Source organism: Bos mutus, chromosome 18 (genome assembly GCF_027580195.1).
Source record: "Bos mutus isolate GX-2022 chromosome 18, NWIPB_WYAK_1.1, whole genome shotgun sequence".
NCBI classification, from domain to species: Eukaryota; Metazoa; Chordata; class Mammalia; order Artiodactyla; family Bovidae; genus Bos; species Bos mutus.
The window spans coordinates 11,832,539-11,851,533 of NC_091634.1; the positions used below are offsets into that span (position 1 = coordinate 11,832,539).

Sequence of the window (18,995 nt, forward strand, 5' to 3'; positions counted from 1 at the left end):
CTTCAGGATGGTGTCCGTCATGACTCCCCCGTTACAGTCAGAATCCCCTCCAGGAACTCTAACGCCCTGCCCCCCAAACCCTTTAAAATCTCTGACCTCCAAGGTCACAGGGAACTCTCAATACGCCTCTAATCTGCACCTACCAATTTCACTCTGACAAAAGCAGGTCTATATCAAGAGAGTTGGTGTCAAGGCTGCATGTCTAAGTACTACCACCCCCCACCCCCACCAACCCTGCGGCAGAGCCCTGGACGTTTTGGCCATCCTGCCCCTTCCCCACTTGGGTGACTCAAGGTGAGGGCCCTCAAGTGTCTTGGGACAGGTTCTGGGACCGGTTCCCATCCCCTTGGGACTCCTGGGTCCTGCCTCGCACTGGCTATAGCAGTAACCTCGGAAGAGTTCCTTCCCCTCTCTTTTATGGTTCTTTGCCACCCTACGGACTGTAACCCGCCAGGCTTCTCCATCAATGGGATTTTCCAGGCAAGAACACTGGAGTGGGTTGCCATTTTCTTTTTTTTTTTTTTTTTTTTGGGGGGGGGGTTCCATTTTCTTCTCCAGGGGATCTTCCCACCCCAGGGATCTAACTCAGGTCTCCCGCATTGCAGGCAGACTCTTTACCCTCTGAGTCACCAGGGAATCCCTTCTCTTATGGCAATTGTCACCTCTCGAAACCCAGTCCTGGGCCAGACACACAGTAGGCGTCCAATAAGTGAATATCATTAAATTCACCGAAGAGTGGGAGCGAAGGGAAAGCAATTTTACAAACAGGGAAGGACTATGTCCAGGTTAGATGGGTTATAGTGAGCATCCGCATTATATCAGGCCCTGTGTTGAGTGCTTCTACCTGATTGATTTCATCCAACCCCCTCAACAGCCTTTGAGGTAGATTTGATTCAAGCCCATTTTATTCAGGAGTAAAAGTGAGGCCCACAGATGGGAAATACCCCAAGTGTGTTTGACTCCAAAGTTGTGCTCTCAGACATGTTCGGTCTCTTCAGCTATAAAATTACACTTCTGTTAAGGTCTCTTGCCACCCAGTCCACTCCAGGGTCCCTTGCTTTCCCGTGATGCCATTTCTTTCCACTCAACTTTCAGACTTGGCGGTAGAGCTACCCAGGAGAACTGCGCAGGCGCTTCTCCGAGCCCGGAGCCCCGCCCACAGGGCACAGTTGCGTGCGTGGAGAAACTCGCCGAGCCCCGCCTGAGCGTCCACGCGCAGGCGCAAGGGCGCGTGCCCTCCGCTTTCGGCTCTGATTGGCTGTCAGGGGTAAGGGAGCCGCCCAATGGGAGGTGTGAATAGTGAGGGGTCCCGCACGCCTGGAACTGAGGGTCTGTGTCAAGAGCGGCGGGGGCTGCAGGAGGTGAGAGAGACGGGTGAGGGCGCCCCGGGGCGGGCCGGGGAAGAGAACGCTGGGCATACGGAGAGGGCGGAGGGAGAACGAAGGGGACACCGAGGGTCGAGGAGCTTTGGGGCCTGCGCTAGGGCGGGAGCGGCGCGGAGTGGAAAGAGCGCTCCTTCCTCGGTGCCCTGTAGTGTTGACTGAGCGCCTGTGGCGTGCAGGCCCCCCGCTGTTTGCAGGGCTCTCTCAGGCTGCGGCGTTGATAAGTTTGGTCAGAGAAAAGGGTTGTGTCTCAGAAAAGTTGAACTTCCAGACCCCTGGGGGGCTCTTTTTTGAAGGACTTTTGTTGATTCCCTAAATAAACCCATCTTTCTCCTCAGTAGTTCACAATCCAAGATTGGGAAATGGGAAATGTTGACTAGGAAAGTCCACACTTCGGGTCTTTTTACACATTTACTGGGTGCCTCCTGTGTAAAAGCCTTGCACCAGGCGCTGGGCCTCGCTAAAGGGGAATTCTCTTTTGGCACCAGAGCTGTAAACAATGAAAAGTTGAACTCTCAGGCCCCTGGTTTCCGGGAAGATCCGTTGTTGAATGGCTTTTGTGTGCCAGGGCCCCGGGCAACTCAAAATTAGGGAAGGAGTCAAAAAGTTAGCTCTTGGGCTTTTAATGAATCATTTACGCAAGGAGGATATATTGGACACCAGCTGATAGCAGGGCCCAGTGATGGGCCTTGTTATTGTGGGAATTCATAGTTTAATAGGAGGGCTGGTCTGGTGGGAAAAGTGGAATGTGCACAGAGACCCTTAAATTCTCAGAGCCTCACTTCCTGAAAGGAGCATTATTCATTCAGCAAATATACTCAGTGCCTATTGTGATGAGACCTCTGGGAGCTTAACATTTTTAACTCTGTCCCAAGTTTATGATATTTATGATAATGGAGGTGGCACAGGATACCATAAAAACCCCCAAGGAGGGACTTCCCTGGCAATACAGGTTATAACTCCGTGCTTCTAGTGGAGGGGGCAGGTTCGACCCCTGGTCGGGGGCAGATCCCACATGCTAAAAGGTGCAGAAACTTTTGTGTGCACACCTGAAAGCTGAACTCTGGCACTAACAGATGAGTTGAAGAAGAAATGGAGATGGTGGGGATTATATTTGGAAAATTACTACTGAGGCGTGCGTGGGGGCAGTCTGAAGGACTCTGTACCCCATTGTGTGAAGGGGCCTGGGTTGGGTTGAGCCTACACCAATAGAGGGAGATAGGGGGCACATAGAGGGAAGTTCAAAAGTTAAAATCCCTGCACTTGATCAGTGGTTTTGTTGATGACAGCAGCCCCTACAATGCATCACATCTGCCTTGCCAGCCTTCTCAGTCTGATGAGTTTATCTCAAGTTCATGATATTTGCTATGATGGAGGTGGCACAGAATACTATAAGAACCCCAAGGAGGGACTTCCCTGGTGTTGCAGTAGTTATAAGTGTAGGGGGCACAGGTTCAACCCCTGGTTAGGGCAGATCCCACATGCTGAGAGATGCAGCCAAAAAAAAAAAAAAGAACCCCAAGGAAGAGGGAGTGGCCACCACCCTGTGGATATAGATATGTTATTTAAAAAGACTTCACAAAAGGAAATGCTGGGTGGGAGTTTGTTAGACAAGAAGAGAAAACTTTCTTGCCAGAAAGAATAGCAGCATCAAAGACTTAGAACAGGAAAACATTTCTGGAGAATTACAAGTAATGATTCTATCTAACCTTGATCAAGTACCAGGGACTTTGTGGTCGTTAGTACTTGTAGCCCATTTCACAGGTGAGAAGACAGTCTCAGAGAGACAAAGTAAGTGGTGGAGCTCAGATTCAAGCCGAGGGCAGTGTGGTTCCAGAGCCTGTGCTCTTAAACTTTGCTGCATCCCTTTGTGTACACATAGATGGAGGAAAGATGCTGCGAAGAGAGGACATGCACAGGCAAAAGCCAGCAGGCCCCTAAAGATACATTATGTTCTTGGAAAGGGTGTGACCAGCTCTCTGGGTAAGGAGGGTGGCCTCAGAGGCCAGACTGAGGAGGGCTGTCTCCCTCTTGCAGATGCCTGGGCGCCATGGGGTGCAGTTCAACTACAGAGTCATGGGCTCACTGAAGACTGAGGTATAAACATTGGATCCAGACTTGCTGATTGGTAGAGACTGGTGAGTGATGACGTGGGCAAGGGAACTCCTGAGACATCCCCCCTCCCCTGAGTTCCTGGTGTCTCATTAGGCCCCCCTCCTTTCTCCAGGCACCACCTTCCGCGCAATGGCAGAGGTGGTGGCTGAAGTGGCTGAGGTAGCTGAGATGCCGACACAAATGTCACCAAGGGTAATGGAGATGTCAGCACCGATATTAGGGGAGAAGATGGAGCTGTCAACGGAGCTGACTGAGATGACACCTGGGGAGGCCGTTGCCTCCTCCCTCTTCTTCCAGTTCATGTGCTCTGAATGTGGCAACCTCTACAACACGCTGGAAGAAGTCCTCTCACACCAGGAGCAGCACGTGCCCACTGTCACAGAGGAGGAGGCACTGACCACCCAGGACACTGGCCTGGAGCCGGAGCTGGTGCCAGGCACTGAGGAAGGGCCTTTCCAGTGCAGCGAGTGCAGCCAGCTCATCCTCTCCCCCAGGGAGCTCCTTGCTCACCAAGATGCCCACCTGCGGGAGTCTGCAAGCCAGATCCAGTACCAGTGTGGAGACTGCCAGGAGCTGTTTCCCTCACCTGAGCTGTGGGTGGCTCACCGCAAGGCCCAGCACCTTTCCACTGCAGCAGCTAAACCTCCGGTGCCGCCGCCTCTGCCTCCCGTCACACCACCACCTCCACCCCCTGCTCCACTTGAAGTCAAGATGGAGCCCTACGAGTGCCCCGAGTGTTCTACCCTCTGTACCACCCCCGAGGAGTTCTTGGAGCATCAAGGCACCCACTTTGACTCCCTAGAGAAAGAAGAGCACAATGGGCTAGAGGAGGAGGAGGAAGATGATGAAGACGACAATGAAGAGACAGAGGAAGAGGAAGAGGCAGCAGCCGAGGTTGGTGACGATGCAAAGGGAGGTGACAAGTCTGCAGCTGGCCAGGCCCAGGGCAGTGGGGATGGTCCCCCACACTGTACCTCAGCAGGGACACGCCGGCGACACCGGCGGGCATCCCACGGCCCAGCCTCAGCGGCTCACCCCTTCTACTGCAGCCAGTGCCAGCGAAGCTTCAGCTCTGCAAACCGGCTTCTGGCTCATGGGCGGGCGCACGTGGGTGGCACCCATGAGTGTACGACCTGCTCCAAGGTCTTCAAGAAAGCAGCCTCCCTGGAGCAGCACCTGCGGCTGCACCGAGGTGAAGCCCGCTACCTCTGTGTGGACTGCGGCCGTGGCTTTGGCACGGAGCTCACTTTGGTGGCCCATCGGCGGGCCCATACTGCCAACCCACTGCATCGCTGCCGCTGTGGCAAAACATTCAGCAACATGACCAAGTTTCTCTACCACCGGCGCACGCACGCAGGCAAGAGTGGGGCACCCCCCTCAGCAGCACCACCCACGGTAGCATCTGCGGTGGCCTCCCTGGCTCCAGCCGAGCCCACACCTCCCCCCCCAGCCCCTCCCACCCCACCTGCCCAGCTGCCTTGCCCTCAGTGCCCCAAATCCTTTGCCTCGGCCTCCCGGCTCTCCCGGCACCGGCGCGCCGTCCACGGGCCCCCTGAGCGGCGGCACCGTTGCGGCGTCTGTGGCAAGGGCTTCAAGAAGCTGGTCCACGTGCGCAACCATCTCCGGACACACACGGGCGAGAGGCCCTTCCAGTGCCATGCCTGTGGCAAGACTTTCGCTTCTCTGGCCAACCTCAGCCGCCACCAGCTGACCCATACAGGCGTGCGTCCCTACCAGTGCCTGGACTGTGGTAAGCGCTTCACACAGAGCTCTAACCTGCAGCAGCACCGGAGACTGCACCTGCGGCCAGTGGCATTTGCCCGCGCGCCTCGCCTTCCCATCACTGGACTCTACAACAAGAGCCCCTACTACTGCGGGACCTGTGGCCGCTGGTTCCGTGCCATGGCGGGCCTGCGACTGCATCAGCGGGTCCACGCCCAAGCACGGACCCTGACACTGCAGCCTCCCCGGTCGCCCCCTTCTGCCCCGCCCCCACCCCCCGAGCCTCAGCAGACGATCATGTGCACCGAGCTCGGGGAGACCATTGCCATCATTGAGACGTCCCAGCCACTGGCCCTTGCAGACACGCTGCAGCTGTGCCAGGCAGCCCTGGGGGCCTCTGAAGCAAGTGGGCTGTTGCAGTTGGACACAGCCTTCATGTGACACAGTTAAAGATCAACAATAAAAAAATTTGGTTGCAAAACAAGTATGGGCACCTCTGGGGAGAAGGGGATCACCCCCTGACAAGCCACTTTGGTGCCCACTGGGTGCCAGCATCCATCCTGGCCTCTTCCCTACTGACTTTTCAGAACGGCCCCATCAGGTGTCACCTTTCTCTGCCTGAGGGGACACTGAAGCTCTGAGACACCATACAATGTGTCCTAAGCCACCCTACTGCGTTGCAAAATGGGGTTCTCCAAGACTCTTCGCTCCGTGTCACCCTGGTGCCTAGGAATGTCAGGTAACCTTTCCTGAGCCCCGACCATCTGCCAGGTCTCTGCTGGGCACTGTCACATTCCTCTTCAGGTCCTCTGCTTGTTCTCCACCGCCCGCCCCTACCCTTGCCTTCCCTGGACTCTGGGATCCCTGCATTTGGCTCTGCCTGGTGGAAGAAGGTACTTGACTTCTCTGGGCTTCTTTCATCTCACTTCCAGCTGAAAGATGGGTATTCAGCTGCAGATGGGTGATACTGGAGACCCAGACATGAGTCAAGACAGGGGTTGTGCCCCAAGAGCCATACACAGGGGTTGGAGGAACACACCCAAGTACAGATGGCCTTGTTCCCTGAGTGTCTTGTTGATTTATTGAGCCTGGGTGTCGTAAGACCCACCCTCTGTGTGCTGGGGCCCAAAGACGAGTCAGGCGTCTGCGGTGCCTGAGGCGGGGCAGGCACACTTCAGCCCCAGGGTCCCCAGGGCAGCAGTGGGGAGGTGTAGGGACAGTAGGAGCCCGGAGCAGGAAACAAACCTCCATGGTAGATCGGGGGTCAGAGACTTCTAGAGGAGATAGTCCTTGAAAAGGCAAACATCTGCTTGTAGAAGAGGAAGGAAATACTACAGGCAGACACCACCGTGAGGCGTTGAGTTCTCGGTGCACTTGGAGGTTGTCCAGTTACTGATGACAGTGACAGCAGGCATTCCGCTGCCCAGCCATGGGTAGGCGCTGCAGTTAGCACTGTGCGTGTATGTGATCCCAGCAGGCCTGTGAGGCCATCCCAATGTTATCCCAAGGAAATAGGGACAGACTCATCCAAGGTCTCAGAGCTGGGCAGAGGCGTCAGCCGGGATTTGAATCCAGGTGGTGCTTTCAGCCCACATCTGTAACCAGTGCTGTTGAGTGCCTGTGACCTGAAACCAGTACAGGGGGCGGCGGCTCAGAGGAGTCAGTGTAACTGCAGGGAAAGTGACTGGACTTAAGGGGCCGCAAAAGATAAAAAGGTCTTGGGAGCAGGAAGGAATCCCCAACGTTTTCCGAGGTTATGTGGGGCTGATAGTGCTCTGCTGTCCAGAAGAAAGCAGATCACTTGGGGCAGGCTCCTCTCGGGCCTCTAGACCGAGGTGCTTGGACAGGTGCGGCAGGACAGGCTGTGGCTGAGGTGTCCGGGAGGGAGGCCGGGCGAAGGAGGGGTGATAGGTGGGGGTTGGGGGAAGTCTAGACCTGGGAAGGCCTTGAAAACCAGCCTTAGAAGTTAGGGAAGTGCAGGGGGTGGGATGGGGTGAGGGTTCTCTCTGGGGTTAGGGCTCTTTGGCATCCATCAGGGTGGGGCAAGGAGGAAGCTGAAGATGGGCCGGGAAGGAGAGGATGGGGCCAGACCTGGACAGAGGCCAGGGAGGTGGGCGGAGGGTGTAGGGACACCCTTGGGAACCTCATGGCCCACTGGTGTGAGCAGCAGGCAGGGGCCCCCAGGAACCCAAGTTCAGCCCCTTGTCCAGACCCTTCCTTCCCTCATCCAGTCCACCTGCTCTCGGTGTTCATCCTGTGAACAAGGTGACAGCTGATGGTGCTGAGCAGGGAGGGGCAGGGTTTGCTCTGGGCCGTCAGTATACAGATGCCCCTGGTGCTCACCTCACGAGATAGCAGAGCGCAGATACCATAGGAACAGTCCCTGAACACCCTCAGGGGTGTGTTCGGAACTCTCCCATTTCACAAACGGAGTCCAGTACTGGATAGTTCAGTTGCTCCTCTCTAGGGCCTCTTGCCTTTGCTACCATTGGCACCATGTGGAGGAGATGCCATTTCACTCTGCCACAGCCCCACCATCTGGCCCCAGCATGTTTACAAAGCAAGGAGAAAAATCAGGCCCTCTGCAACAACCTTCCCAAAGGTGTCACTTCCCACCATCCCTAGAGGTGGGCACAGTAGGGTCCTGTTTAAGACAGCAATGAAGGCTTGGGGCTCTCTGCTAGGGTTTGGAAACGGCTCCTCTGCCCCCATCCATGGCCACCAAGAGTCTGTATCAAGGTTGTTTTGGCCCAAGTGACCCCCCTCATCACCCTGTGTCCCCCTTAAGCGGCAGGTAGCTCAGGCTATGATATAGGGAGCCCTTCATTCAAACTTTGACTCTGCCACTTACATTCTGTGGCCCTGACTTATCTGATGGCCAGCTCTTTCACCAGTCACCTGGGAATGACGGTGCTTCCCTCCCTAAGTAGAAGCAGATGATGTGTGCTGTGGTGGATAAGCCAGACGCGGCTCACCACGTGCACAGAGCTGAGGCACAGGAGGCCTGGGCCAGCCTGGGTTCACTGCACCTGCTCCCCTGCCTGAGATGCAGCCCACTCTGTCCCAGCGCCCCGCCCCCTCGCAAGCCCCCCCCTCACCTCTGTGAAAACAGGTGTCTAGACAGGAAGCAGGTTTTCATGCCAATAATTTATTGAACGGAGGTCTGTACACAGGCAAACCTTACTGTGAAAACTAAGACATCAGGAGCTCCCCCACTGCCCCTGCCCTCCAGGGTGGGGAGAGGAGGGAGGAGGCCTTAGGGGCAGAGGACAGGAGCAGGGACACAGCTGTAGGAGGGGAAGGGGCCAGGTTGGACGGTGCGAATCGACATTTTCTTTAAGAAAAAAATTATAACAATCTATTTACACCCGGGGGCGAGGGGAGGGAAGAGGAGAAGAGGGGCTGGTCTGGTTCTATTTACAAGGGACACAGTAGGTGAGGGGGTTGGAGGAGGTGGAGACCTGGGGGGAGGGTGGGGGGCTGAGGGGGTGGAAGGTCCTCATGCCCCCCATCCCCTGTCCTTCCTTCTCTTCCCTCCCCACAACCAGTTAAAATCCTCTTAAAAAGCCTACCACAGGGGTGAGGCTGGTGAGGGAGGGACTAGGGGGTGGGGTGGGGACTCGTTTACCTCTGCCCTCTAGTCTAGGGGCCCAGTCAGGGCAGGAACTTGGTGGGCTATGGCCCCCCTTCCCAGCCCCACACAGGGCTCCAAGATGGAAGGGTAGTTGGTGGCGCCCTCAGGAAGAGTTGGTGAGGGTGGCTGTGTTATCGGTCGACTGCCAGTCCGAGCTGGTCTGAGCCTCACTTAAAGCTGAGGGGCGGGGAAGAGCAAATGGTTAACTTGGGCCTGTTGGCCCCCCACCGCCACCCCGCCACCCCAAGGCAGGAAGCTGGTGTGAGATGCTACATTAGAAACCGAAAGCTGTCACTTTAGGTCGAGGGTTTCAAACTCAGACGCCAAAGGGCCAAGTTGGTCACCAAGTGACTCACAAGGGAGCGAAGCCCCTTAGCACAGGGGGCAGCTGGACCTCAGCTCCAGCTGGCAGGACCACCCTGAGCAGAGGCAGGCCCACTGCTGCCCAGTCTGATTTTCTTCCCCAAGAGAAACAGGAAATCTGGATTTGCACATAAAATAGCTCTCATTTTTAAATGGGAGGAACAAATTTAACTATTTGTTTGTGCAGACCAGATGTATGTCTTTCATCTTCCAGTTTGCATCTGAACACAAAATACAGGCAATAATGCCTTACAAAGGTGCCCATTCACATGGGAAACATGGCTTTCTGTCAACAATTTCTGCATATCTGCAGTAAACTCAGGGGCTGTGAGAACAAACCCTCCCCCCCATACACTGAGAAATGCAGCTTTATTGCACAGGAGATGGCCCCCAACTTACCTTGTGAGGACGGGGTGAGGGAGGCAGTGCCCGCCGGGGACCTCAAGTGAGGAGGGATGAGGATGGCATTGAGAGATGGTTGGATGGTGAGTTCTAGAGACAGGAATGGACATGTCTAGTCAGGGGACAGGGCACCTGGCAACCCAGTCCCGGTTAGAAAGGGGCACCAGATAAAGACATGTGTAGCCACTGAACGCTTTAAATAAAACTGGAAGGAGCCTAACACGGGAGATCGCAGAGTGCAGATGAGGTGGGTTGGGGTCTCCCTGCATCAGGGGTGTATTTTCTGAGCCCCAGGACTGTCTTGCAGCCCACACTTAGCTCTCTACTCCGGTCTTCCACACCAAGCTCTTTGCCGTCTCTGGCTGCCCCTCCAGCACCCCAGATCCCAGGCTGGGCTCTCACCGCCAGGACTGAAATTGAAGAGCGGGGGGAGTGGGCGGTTGTTGGGGAGCTGGGTTCCAGGACATCGCAGTTCATCGAAGAAGCTGTGGGCGCAGGCTTCCAGCGGCGAGAGCCTCGAGGAGGGGGTGTACTCCAGCAGGCTGGAGCAGAGCGCAATGGCCTCGGGCGGCGTTCGCGATTTGAACACCTGGGGGTGCAGAAGAGATGGCTGAGGCCCTGGGTACTGGTGTGCTCCTGCTCGCCCCCACAACCCCGCTTTCCAGATGAGGAAAATGATGCACAGCCTCTTGAGGGGAGGTGAGTTTGTATCAGATGAGCAACCCGCTCGGGTCCCATGACTGTTTGGGCCCTGCTGTGCTGTGAGCCCATTTCCCCATCAGAAAGCAAGCCTCTGGGATTTACTGGGGGTCCTCAGCTTTAAACTTTGCCATGTGATCAAAGTTAACTGACCCACTACTGAGCCGTGACTATAGCCAGGTCCCCAGACCAGTTGGCCTCCGGTGGGGACCTCAGCCACGCTGCCTGAACCCTGAGCCCTCCCCCACCTTTGTCCAGGGATGAGCTTTAATCTGGGGGAACTTGAACTCCGTGTAGTTGGGGTTCATCTCGCGAATCTGTTCCCGGCTCGGTGTTCCCAGCACCTGTAGGGAAAGGAAGGGGTCTGAGCCAAGGTCCTTGGCCCTGAGCCCAGTCCCTGCCCGCCCTGGCCCTGCCCTCACCTTGATGATCTCCACCAGCTGGTCCACCCCACTGTCCCCAGGGAAGATGGGCTGGCCCAAGAGGAGCTCAGCCAGTACGCAGCCAGCCGACCACACATCTGAAGAGGAACGGGGGGAGGGTCAGAGCTACCATGCCCATCCCCAGGCAAGCATTTCTGTCCTTCATGATCACCCTGAGAAATGCCAAGAGCCCCATTTTCTTGGCTCAGAGAGAAAGGGCCTTGCACAAGGTCACACAGCATAGGAACACAAGAGCCTGACTCTGAACCTCCAAGTCTGCCTGACTATGCCGTACTCTCCAATCTAGAGGCTTCCATCGCTTCTCTCCACTCTGATCCCAGTAAGCCTTTTCTCTGCAGCCTCAGAGGACACATCAACAGGCCCAGAACAGACACCTATGTTCTCCGGGCCTCAGGGAGGCCTGGAGGGAAAGCATTAAATGAGCTGCCTTACTCACTTCTGGCCTCTCTCTCGCTCTCGGAAATAGCTGTGGCCTGGTTAGTCACCCCTTCCAGTCCTGTACCTTGACCCCCACAGCACAAGTTCACACCTAGGGACCATGATGTTTCCTCGCAAAGCTGATGAACTTTCTCTTCCGAACACTTTCACACCCTCTCCTCATGCCTGGAAGTTGGCACTCTCACCCCCAGCAATAGGGAAGGACATCGAGGCCCTGTGAACAGGTCACACCCTCATGGTGGCAAAGCCTTTCACCTCCGGATTCCCCCAAGGTCACTGTCAGCCCCTCCTGCTGACTGAGGAGAAAGGACTTCCTGGGAGGTTCCAGGGCTCTATGGACTCTGGAGTCAGGTCTGCTTTCAAAGCCCAGCCCTGCCCAGTCCCACCTGACTGTGGGCAGGTGACCTCACCACTCTAAGCTTTAGACTGTAAAATACACCTATGACAGCATCACCTTCCTGAATTTGTGAGGACCGGCTAAAGAACAGGTGTTACGCTTTATCACCGAGCCTGGCAGACACACAGAAGGACCTCAAAAACTGCCACAACTGCTACCCCCCCAAGTCTGACCGATGGATGAGGTGTAATCGGTGGCTCCGAAGATCAGCTCTGGGGCCCGGTAGTAGCGAGAACAGATGTAGGAGACATTGGGCTCCCCGCGGACCAACTGTTTTGCACTGTGGGAAGATATGGGCAGGAGTCAACACGGGCCAAGGGTCGGGATCCCTCCTCGCCCCTTCAGCCACCCAGCCCACCCCAGGTGAGGCCCACCTGCCAAAATCGCAGAGCTTGAGGACAGCAGTGTCGGGGTCCACCAGCAGGTTCTGGGGCTTGATGTCGCGGTGACACACACCCTGGGAGTGGATGTAGGCCAAGCTCCGGAAGAGCTGGTACATGTACACCTGGGGTGGGCAGGGGACAGCAGAACTCCAGCCCAGTTCTCCCCGCAGAGCACACCCCTGCTCCACCATCTCGGCCTGCAGAGCCCTTCCAGGCCCACTCTCCCTGTCTTGAAAACACTTCCGCTGCCCCTTGGTTCTCAAGCTTTGGTGAGCACCAGAATCACGTGGAGGCCATGGTAAAACAAGGACTGCAGGGCCCACTCCCAGAGGTTCTGATTTGGTAGATCAGGATGAGGCTCTGCAACCAGCCCCCTAGTGCTGGTGCCGGTCCACACTTTGGAAACCACTGCTTCAAACACACACTTTGGCAGAAGCCTGATGGACAAGACAGACACATCAGGAAGGCCTTGTTTTAAAGCAGGCTGGGGAGCCTCACCAAGAAAACCACTGGCTGTAGGAAGGGCTCAGCCTCCTTCACACAGCAGTCAAAACCACCCTCACGCCAGCCCCTCTCCACCTGGATTTTTCTGCTATTCTCTTTCCTACTGACTAGGATGTTAAGTGCTAAGAGCAGGGATCTCTGTGTTTCCATCGCTGCTGCAGCCCCAGGGCTTCGTCCATAGCCCGGCATGTGTAACTGCTCAGGCCTGCCTCCTGGGCAGCACCTCCTCTGTTCCCAGTGCCTGTGGCCAGAGATGCCACCTTCTTGTCCTGTGCCCAGTCTTCTCCCAGAAGCCTTCCTCAATCCTTCTCACTCCCAAAGCAGGCAGGGCCAGGGGCCTCCTGTTTGCAGAATCCCTGTGCTGCTTCCGGGTCGGCCACTGTTGGCAGTTTTAGAGTTCTCTGTGATGATGCCTGTCTACCCTGCTAAACTGAGAGCTCTTCAGGAGCAGTCTGCGTCTCAGTCAGTGGGACCTCTACAGCTGCTCAGTGCTGGGTCCGGGACACAGTCCACAAACCAGACCACCACCACCCGCCCCCCCCAAAAGGTGCGGTCCCACAGCACCACCCTAGGCCTGGGATGCTTAAAGCCAGCGGGAGGAAAAACGGCCCATGCAACCTCCGCAAACGTGAGCCCACCCTCCTCCCGCCATGCAGCTGGCTGCTCGGGTCCCGTTCTCCACAGCATCGCGAAGCCCGCCCACTCACTCAGTCACTCACTCAAATACGTCCTTAGGGACAGTAACACACAGGGCACAGCACCAGGAGAATGAGCCTCCGCAGGCCATGAATGAAGATGCCTGAGTCCCTGGTTCCATGGACACTAAGTTTCCTCCAACCCTGCCTCCTTCCCATCCCCCTCTGCCAGGGCTCCACGGGCCAGGACTCTGACCTCACTGTGCCTCTGCATTCTAAGTCCCCACCTCGATTCTGAGCTGACCGCACCAACACCACTTGGTGGGTGGGCTCCTGGTGTGGACACGAGCCGGTAATGTGCAGCCTCCCCAGCCCTGGTCAGCCTGCCTCCCGGATTGCATCAGGCCTCAGCTTGGGCTGCGCTGCCTCTGGGGAGCTCCATCTCTGGGGATGTAGGGACAAGGGCAAGGTATGTGAGGCCTCTAGAGACCAATGTAAACTTGGAAATGATGGGAGAGTCTGTCTGGAGCACCTGACTTGGTGGGCCAGGACCCCCGCAGCCCGCCAGCCTGCCTACCTTGACATAGATGATAGGGATGCTCAACTTGGCCTTGGTAAAATGGCGGGCCACCCGGTACACTGTCTCGGGCACATATTCCAGCACCAGGTTTAGGTAAAGCTCGTCTTTCTGCAGAGAGCAAAGGAGAGGTGTGAGGCGTCATGAGAAATGAGCAAGGAAGAGGGGGAGGAAGGTGTGTGGGGAATAACGGGGGAAGGGACGCGCAGCCATGAGAAAGGCAGCAGACGGGTGGAGCCCACGCAGAGGAGGAATCCCCATACCCAGGTCTCACCTTCTCCCCACTGGAGTAGAAAAAGTATCTCAGCCTCACGATATTGCAGTGGTCCAGCTTACGCATAATCTGCAGCTCTCGGTTCTTGGGGGGCAAGGGAAGACAGCCTCAGAAGACAAACCACTCTCCCTGCCTCCCCTCCAGAGCACCCCTCGCCACAGCTCTACTCCAATTCCTGCCAGCAGGGCCAAGCAGCCACTCCGCTGGTTAGCTCCAAGGCCCCATATGAAGCAGCCCCTAATTCCTCACCCCTAGCTCCCCTCACAACTAAACTCAGACCACTTACATGTGCTTCCTGCAGCCTACTTCTTAACAATGTTTGATTTTTTGCTCAGGTTTACAAAGCAAATGACTTCACATGTAAATCTAAGTTCTTCAGCTTCTCTTGAAAATCACATGGTGTGGCCACATGAGGCCCACCTCCCTGCCTGGCACGAGCAACACTAGACAGGGAGAGGTCATCCAGATGCCCCTAGTCCCCAGGCCGCTCCACTGCTTTCACGGGAGGCATCTGGGCACTTGGATCCTGAGTCCTGGACTCCAGGCTTCTCATCCTCACCTTCCCAGTAGAGATCCAGCCTCAACCTCTTCCCAGAAGACCTATCTTAGCACTCTTCCCTCTCCTCTGTTCCCCCCTGGGGCCTCAGAGGCCCCTATCCTCAGATTCCTCTCACTTTCGGGACTCACCTATAATCAAATTCTGACCGGCACCCTGGAGGAAGACCTGCCCCTGAAGTCCTCACTGCCCGAGACCTAAACTCTGACCTGGTTTCTTCAGCCCAGGCTCAATTTCTCCTACCTCCCGACTATACAGGATCCAAAGGGCCTCTACCAGCTCACAGGGCACTATATATGAATGAGGTAAAGGACCCCTTCCTCAGGGGTGACCGGGCCCCACACCCAGGCATCTATAGCACGGGCAGGATTTCTCCCAGCAAGTGCCAGACCCTGGGGGCAAAGCCTGACCTTCGCAGACAGAATCATCAGCCCCACCAGCTTCCTTTCTCTTCTGGGTAGCAGAGTAACTCAGTGGTTAAGGTGAAGTGCTTGGGAATCAGATTCTAGACTTGACCTTGTGCAATTCTCTTATCTGAGTGTCAGTTTCCAGCTTCTGCTTACTTAGAATGGGAGTAACAACAGTACCTACCCTCAGAGAATCTTTGCGTTAAGTTAAACTCGCCTACAAAAGCACTTACGAAGAACAAGAGCCCAATAAAAGTTAGCTCTGGGTTCTCCTGGAATGCACATCCCCACACAGCTCACTCTCTTCTCCTCTGGCCCATGCTCAGACCCCCTGTACAAACCCAAGTCCAGCACTCTCGCTGGAGTTCCCCCACCAGTCGTGTGCAGTCAAACCTCCTGATCCCCGTTCCCCGCAAGCTACCTTGAACCTCTTGTCCTGGAGAACCTTCTTGATGGCCACCAATTCCCTGGTGTCTGCCAGCCGTGCCTGGTACACGACCCCAAATGAGCCACTTCCAATCACTTTGATGTCTGTGTAAGCCACCTCCTGGGAGCGCTCCGGGCCTTGGCCTAGAGTGGCTACCACTGTGGTCACCTTCCCACTGTCACCTGGGGAGCAAAGGGAACACACAATCTACTGACCTTTCCCCTCGGGCCACCACCCCATCCTGGGGCTGTGAGAGGGCAGGGAGTCTCTACAGGAAGCTCATGGGGCGGGGGACGGTCTTTGTCCCTCCCCCATCTTCAAAGGTGGCTCCTAGATGCTGCCTTTTCCCCTCTTCCCTTCAGGGAACCCCAAATCCTGACTCCTCCATAGGGGAGAATACTAGCACATAAAACCTCTTGCTGTACCAGGGTTGGTAACCTCTAATTTCCACTTCTGGTGAGCAGCAAATTATTGGTCCCTCCTGATGTGAGGAGGCACCACCACTCCCAGATGTTGAATCCATCCATGACGAGAGCTAACTGCCTTCTGCTCCCTACTCACTAGGGAGAGCCTGACCTAACCTCTTCCACTTGAGAGCAGGAATCCTGAGGTACTTCTATGTCAGTAAAGCCCTAACCTTTCCCACAGCTTGGGGGACAGTGATCTCTAAGTCCTCCCTAAGTTCACCACTGGTTTCTGGTGACAGAAAAGAATGACTCCTCCTGTAGGGAGTGCCGGCGCCCTAACTCTCACTTTTGAGACAATTAGCTCTTACCCAAATACTCTGGGGCTAGAAAAAGGCACTGGCCTGACCTCACCCGTGAGGTTCGGAGCCCCAGACCCCATCCTGTACGTAACTGGTCCCTAATGGACGAACACTTAATAGTGAGAATGGTGAACCTGATCTCTATCATCAAGGGTTTATCCTGGCCTCAGTCCTTTAAAGGAAATTCCCAAAGCATTCTGCGAATGGCAGCAAAAGTTGGCATTCTTGGAGGACAGGGATCCCTCTTCTTGGGGTAACTGGTGAAAGGTTCCCCAAAGAAAATAAGTCAGTGATGAATCAGATCCATTCAGAGGGGAGAGGGAGGGAGAGGATCCTATATAGCTATTTATCCACTGTCAATGACATCATACATCAGAATAATGAGAGGGGTATAACTTCACATCCTTATTCTAGGGGAGGGACTGGTAACCGCCCCTGCCCCCATTCCGTTTTCTGTGAAAGGAAACCCTTCAAGACAGACATCTTTGCTTGAATATTAGTGACTATGAACTTGGTCTGAAAGGTATGCTGACTTCCAATCTGTCCTCAAGAGAAGCAGCAATCATGAATTTCCACCATTCGGTGTACAATTCTACACATTATGGACAGATAGTGTTTTAAAAGGGAAGATGACTGGGTATCAGATTTGGAAAGCCCTGGCCCTGTTCTGTTCTCTGGGGCCACAGCAACCCCAAATCCCTGCTTCTAAGTGATACTCACTCCAAATCCCCATGCTCTAAAGGGGAGCAATTCAGATCCCTTCTCTGGGTGGTGGTGATCTTATTCGTTTTCTCTTGAGAAACAATAACCCTTGAGCCCCATTTGCAAGCGACAATGACCCCTGATCCGTTCTCGAATGGATGGCAACATCAGATTCCTGTTTTTAAGGCTCACGGACCCAAGACTTCGGGACTGGAAGAACAGGAACCTGTGACCCTGTCTTTTGGAGGATTACTAATTCGAATTCTAAACTCCAAGTGATGGTAACCCCCCCGAATCCCTCTCTCCGGGAGGGCGTAGATCTCAGATCCCAGTTTGGGAAGGCACAGTGACCTCGAGCTCCTCCCTGAGCATAAAGAAGAACCTGATCGACGTCTGAGTGGCTTCAGGGATCCGATCTCCACCCGCCACCGGCGCCGCTAGTACTCACGGCCCAGCTTCACTCCGGGCGGCGGGAAGCTGGTGCCCGCGCCGGGGCCGCCGCTGCCTCCTCCGCCGCTGCCGCCGGGGCCACCCCCGGAGCTTGAGGCCCCCACGCCCCCGCCCATGGCTCCGACTGACGTCTTCCCGCCGCCGCTGCCGCCTGGACCAGAGGCCGAACCCCCCGGGCCGCCGCCGCCGCCGCCTCCTCCGCCGCCTGGCTCCGCGAACGAGCTGGTCCGCGCCCGGCCCGAGCCCCCAGGGCCGCCCCCCGAAGGCGCGCCACCGCTCATGGCGCCGAGCGCAGGCCCAGGCCGCGGGGCTCGGGCTGCCCGGGCTGCCCCCGCCGCTGCCGCCGCCGCCGCCTCCCCCGGGCTCCGGCCTCTTCCAGGCCGCGCCGCTCGGGCTCCGGCTCCGGCCCAGCGCCCGCCGCGGGGCACGCTGGGAGATGCAGTCCGCCGGCCCTACGCGACGCCGTCGCCGCTCAAGGCCCTCACAGAGAGCCGCGTGGCACGCCGGGAAATGGAGTCCACAAAGACCTCAGGGCTGCGGCGATGATGAGTCGCGCTGCACCTCGGGAAAGAGTCCCGGGCAATAAGTTGGACAACTGCCCCAAACGGACTCTGAAGCACTTTCTGAAGCAGAGTCAGAGTCGCACACTCACTCCATTGCGGCAATCGCGCGTCCCTAGGTGTGCCTCAGAAATGTAGTCTCAGGCAACTCTATCTGTGAGCTGTATAGGCCCGATGCACTCCGGGAAACGAAGTCCAGTCGCTCACTTAATTTATTGGTTGTATGCCGACTGGCGCCAAGTGCACTCTGGGAAATTGAGTCGGAGCCGGTGGACCCGCCGCTATCGGGCTGTGAGGCAAGCCGGGAAATGTAGTCGTCGCCACGCCCTCACCGCATTGCAGGTATAAAGCTACTTCCAAAGCACGCCGGGAAATGGAGTCCCATGTGATTCCTAAGCCCCAAGTGGATTTTGCAGTTCCGGAGACAGGCTAGGAAATGGAGAGGCAGGGCATTCCTCCACCCTCGTTCGCTAGGCCGCAATCCCTGCTGGGAAATGTAGTCAACACCGAGGCTTCAGGGTAGTTGCTACAGCGAGCCTTGTGTCTTCTGGGAAATGGAGTTCAAGGCGGCCTTACCTTTGACTGAGGGGGCGGGGTCTACCGTAATCCTGAAGCGTGCTGGGGAATAGTCCAGACCGGATCCCGACCCTTTGTGAGAAAACAGCTGAGGTTTGCCGGAAAGAGCGTGAGCGAAAAGGGAAAGACAGTCGCCTAAGATAGACTGCAAAAAGTTTCAACGCCTCCTCTCCTGACGCCAGGTCCCAAGAAAGAGCCGAAGTCGATTAGGGACTACTGGAAAATGGAGTGCAAACACTCCCAAGTTTCCACAAATCCGGAAGGAAAACCCTCTCCGCCAACGATTTAGGAAACAAAGTTTCCGGTGGATTTTCAAGACAATACAGTCTTCGGATACTGTCTAGCTTTTCCTAACAATGTACGTTGCACCTGGAGGCTGAACTGAAGGTTGAAAGAAATGAAAACACAATTTATTTTGAAGATCCCATTAAGCTCTTTGAATCCTCAGGCTTCCTAAATTACAGGATCCTGGAAGGCCCAAAAGAAGGAAGCCAGCTGCTAGGCGTAGCCTCGCGTTTTGTGCTCGCATTATGTTGCCCCCACTTAGCGATTAATACCCGGAAGGACGGTAGTCCAAAGCGCG

The 18,995-nt window shown here is 56.0% G+C and overlaps 2 protein-coding genes across 2 annotated transcripts; one reads left to right on the forward strand and one right to left on the reverse strand.

Moving 5' to 3' along the window:
- The first annotated feature begins 1,253 nt into the window (after window positions 1–1,253).
- ZNF526 (zinc finger protein 526) lies at window positions 1,254–6,285 on the forward strand. Its single transcript, XM_070387626.1, has 3 exons — window positions 1,254–1,361; window positions 3,420–3,520; window positions 3,610–6,285. Exon 3 carries the CDS (start codon window positions 3,627–3,629, stop codon window positions 5,658–5,660), a length of 2,034 nt encoding a protein of 677 aa, XP_070243727.1. The 5' UTR covers window positions 1,254–1,361; window positions 3,420–3,520; window positions 3,610–3,626; the 3' UTR covers window positions 5,661–6,285.
- Window positions 6,286–8,347: 2,062 nt separating this feature from the next.
- Window positions 8,348–17,979, reverse strand: GSK3A (glycogen synthase kinase 3 alpha). Its single transcript, XM_070387627.1, has 11 exons — window positions 17,275–17,979; window positions 15,353–15,540; window positions 13,969–14,052; window positions 13,695–13,805; window positions 11,970–12,100; window positions 11,769–11,875; window positions 10,740–10,837; window positions 10,566–10,661; window positions 10,021–10,207; window positions 9,616–9,708; window positions 8,348–9,030 (listed from the first exon to the last, which is right to left on the reverse strand). Exons 1-11 carry the CDS (start codon window positions 17,555–17,557, stop codon window positions 8,957–8,959), a joined length of 1,452 nt encoding a protein of 483 aa, XP_070243728.1. The 5' UTR covers window positions 17,558–17,979; the 3' UTR covers window positions 8,348–8,956.
- Window positions 17,980–18,995: the final 1,016 nt, after the last annotated feature.

Bases quoted from the DNA above. Each gene is read 5' to 3' on its own strand.
- GSK3A (XM_070387627.1), bottom strand. From the start codon at position 17,557: ATGAGCGGTGGCGCGCCTTCGGGGGGCGGCCCTGGGGGCTCGGGCCGG. The intron at 10,208-10,565 runs GTGGGGGAGGGC...CTGCACCCCCAG, and splicing joins AAGCTCATCCCTGGACAAAG to GTGTTCAAATCGCGAACGCC. The intron at 9,709-10,020 runs GTGAGAGCCCAG...TCCTGTCTCTAG, and splicing joins CTTCAATTTCAGTCCTGGCG to AACTCACCATCCAACCATCT.
- ZNF526 (XM_070387626.1), top strand. From the start codon at position 3,627: ATGGCAGAGGTGGTGGCTGAAGTGGCTGAGGTAGCTGAGATGCCGACA.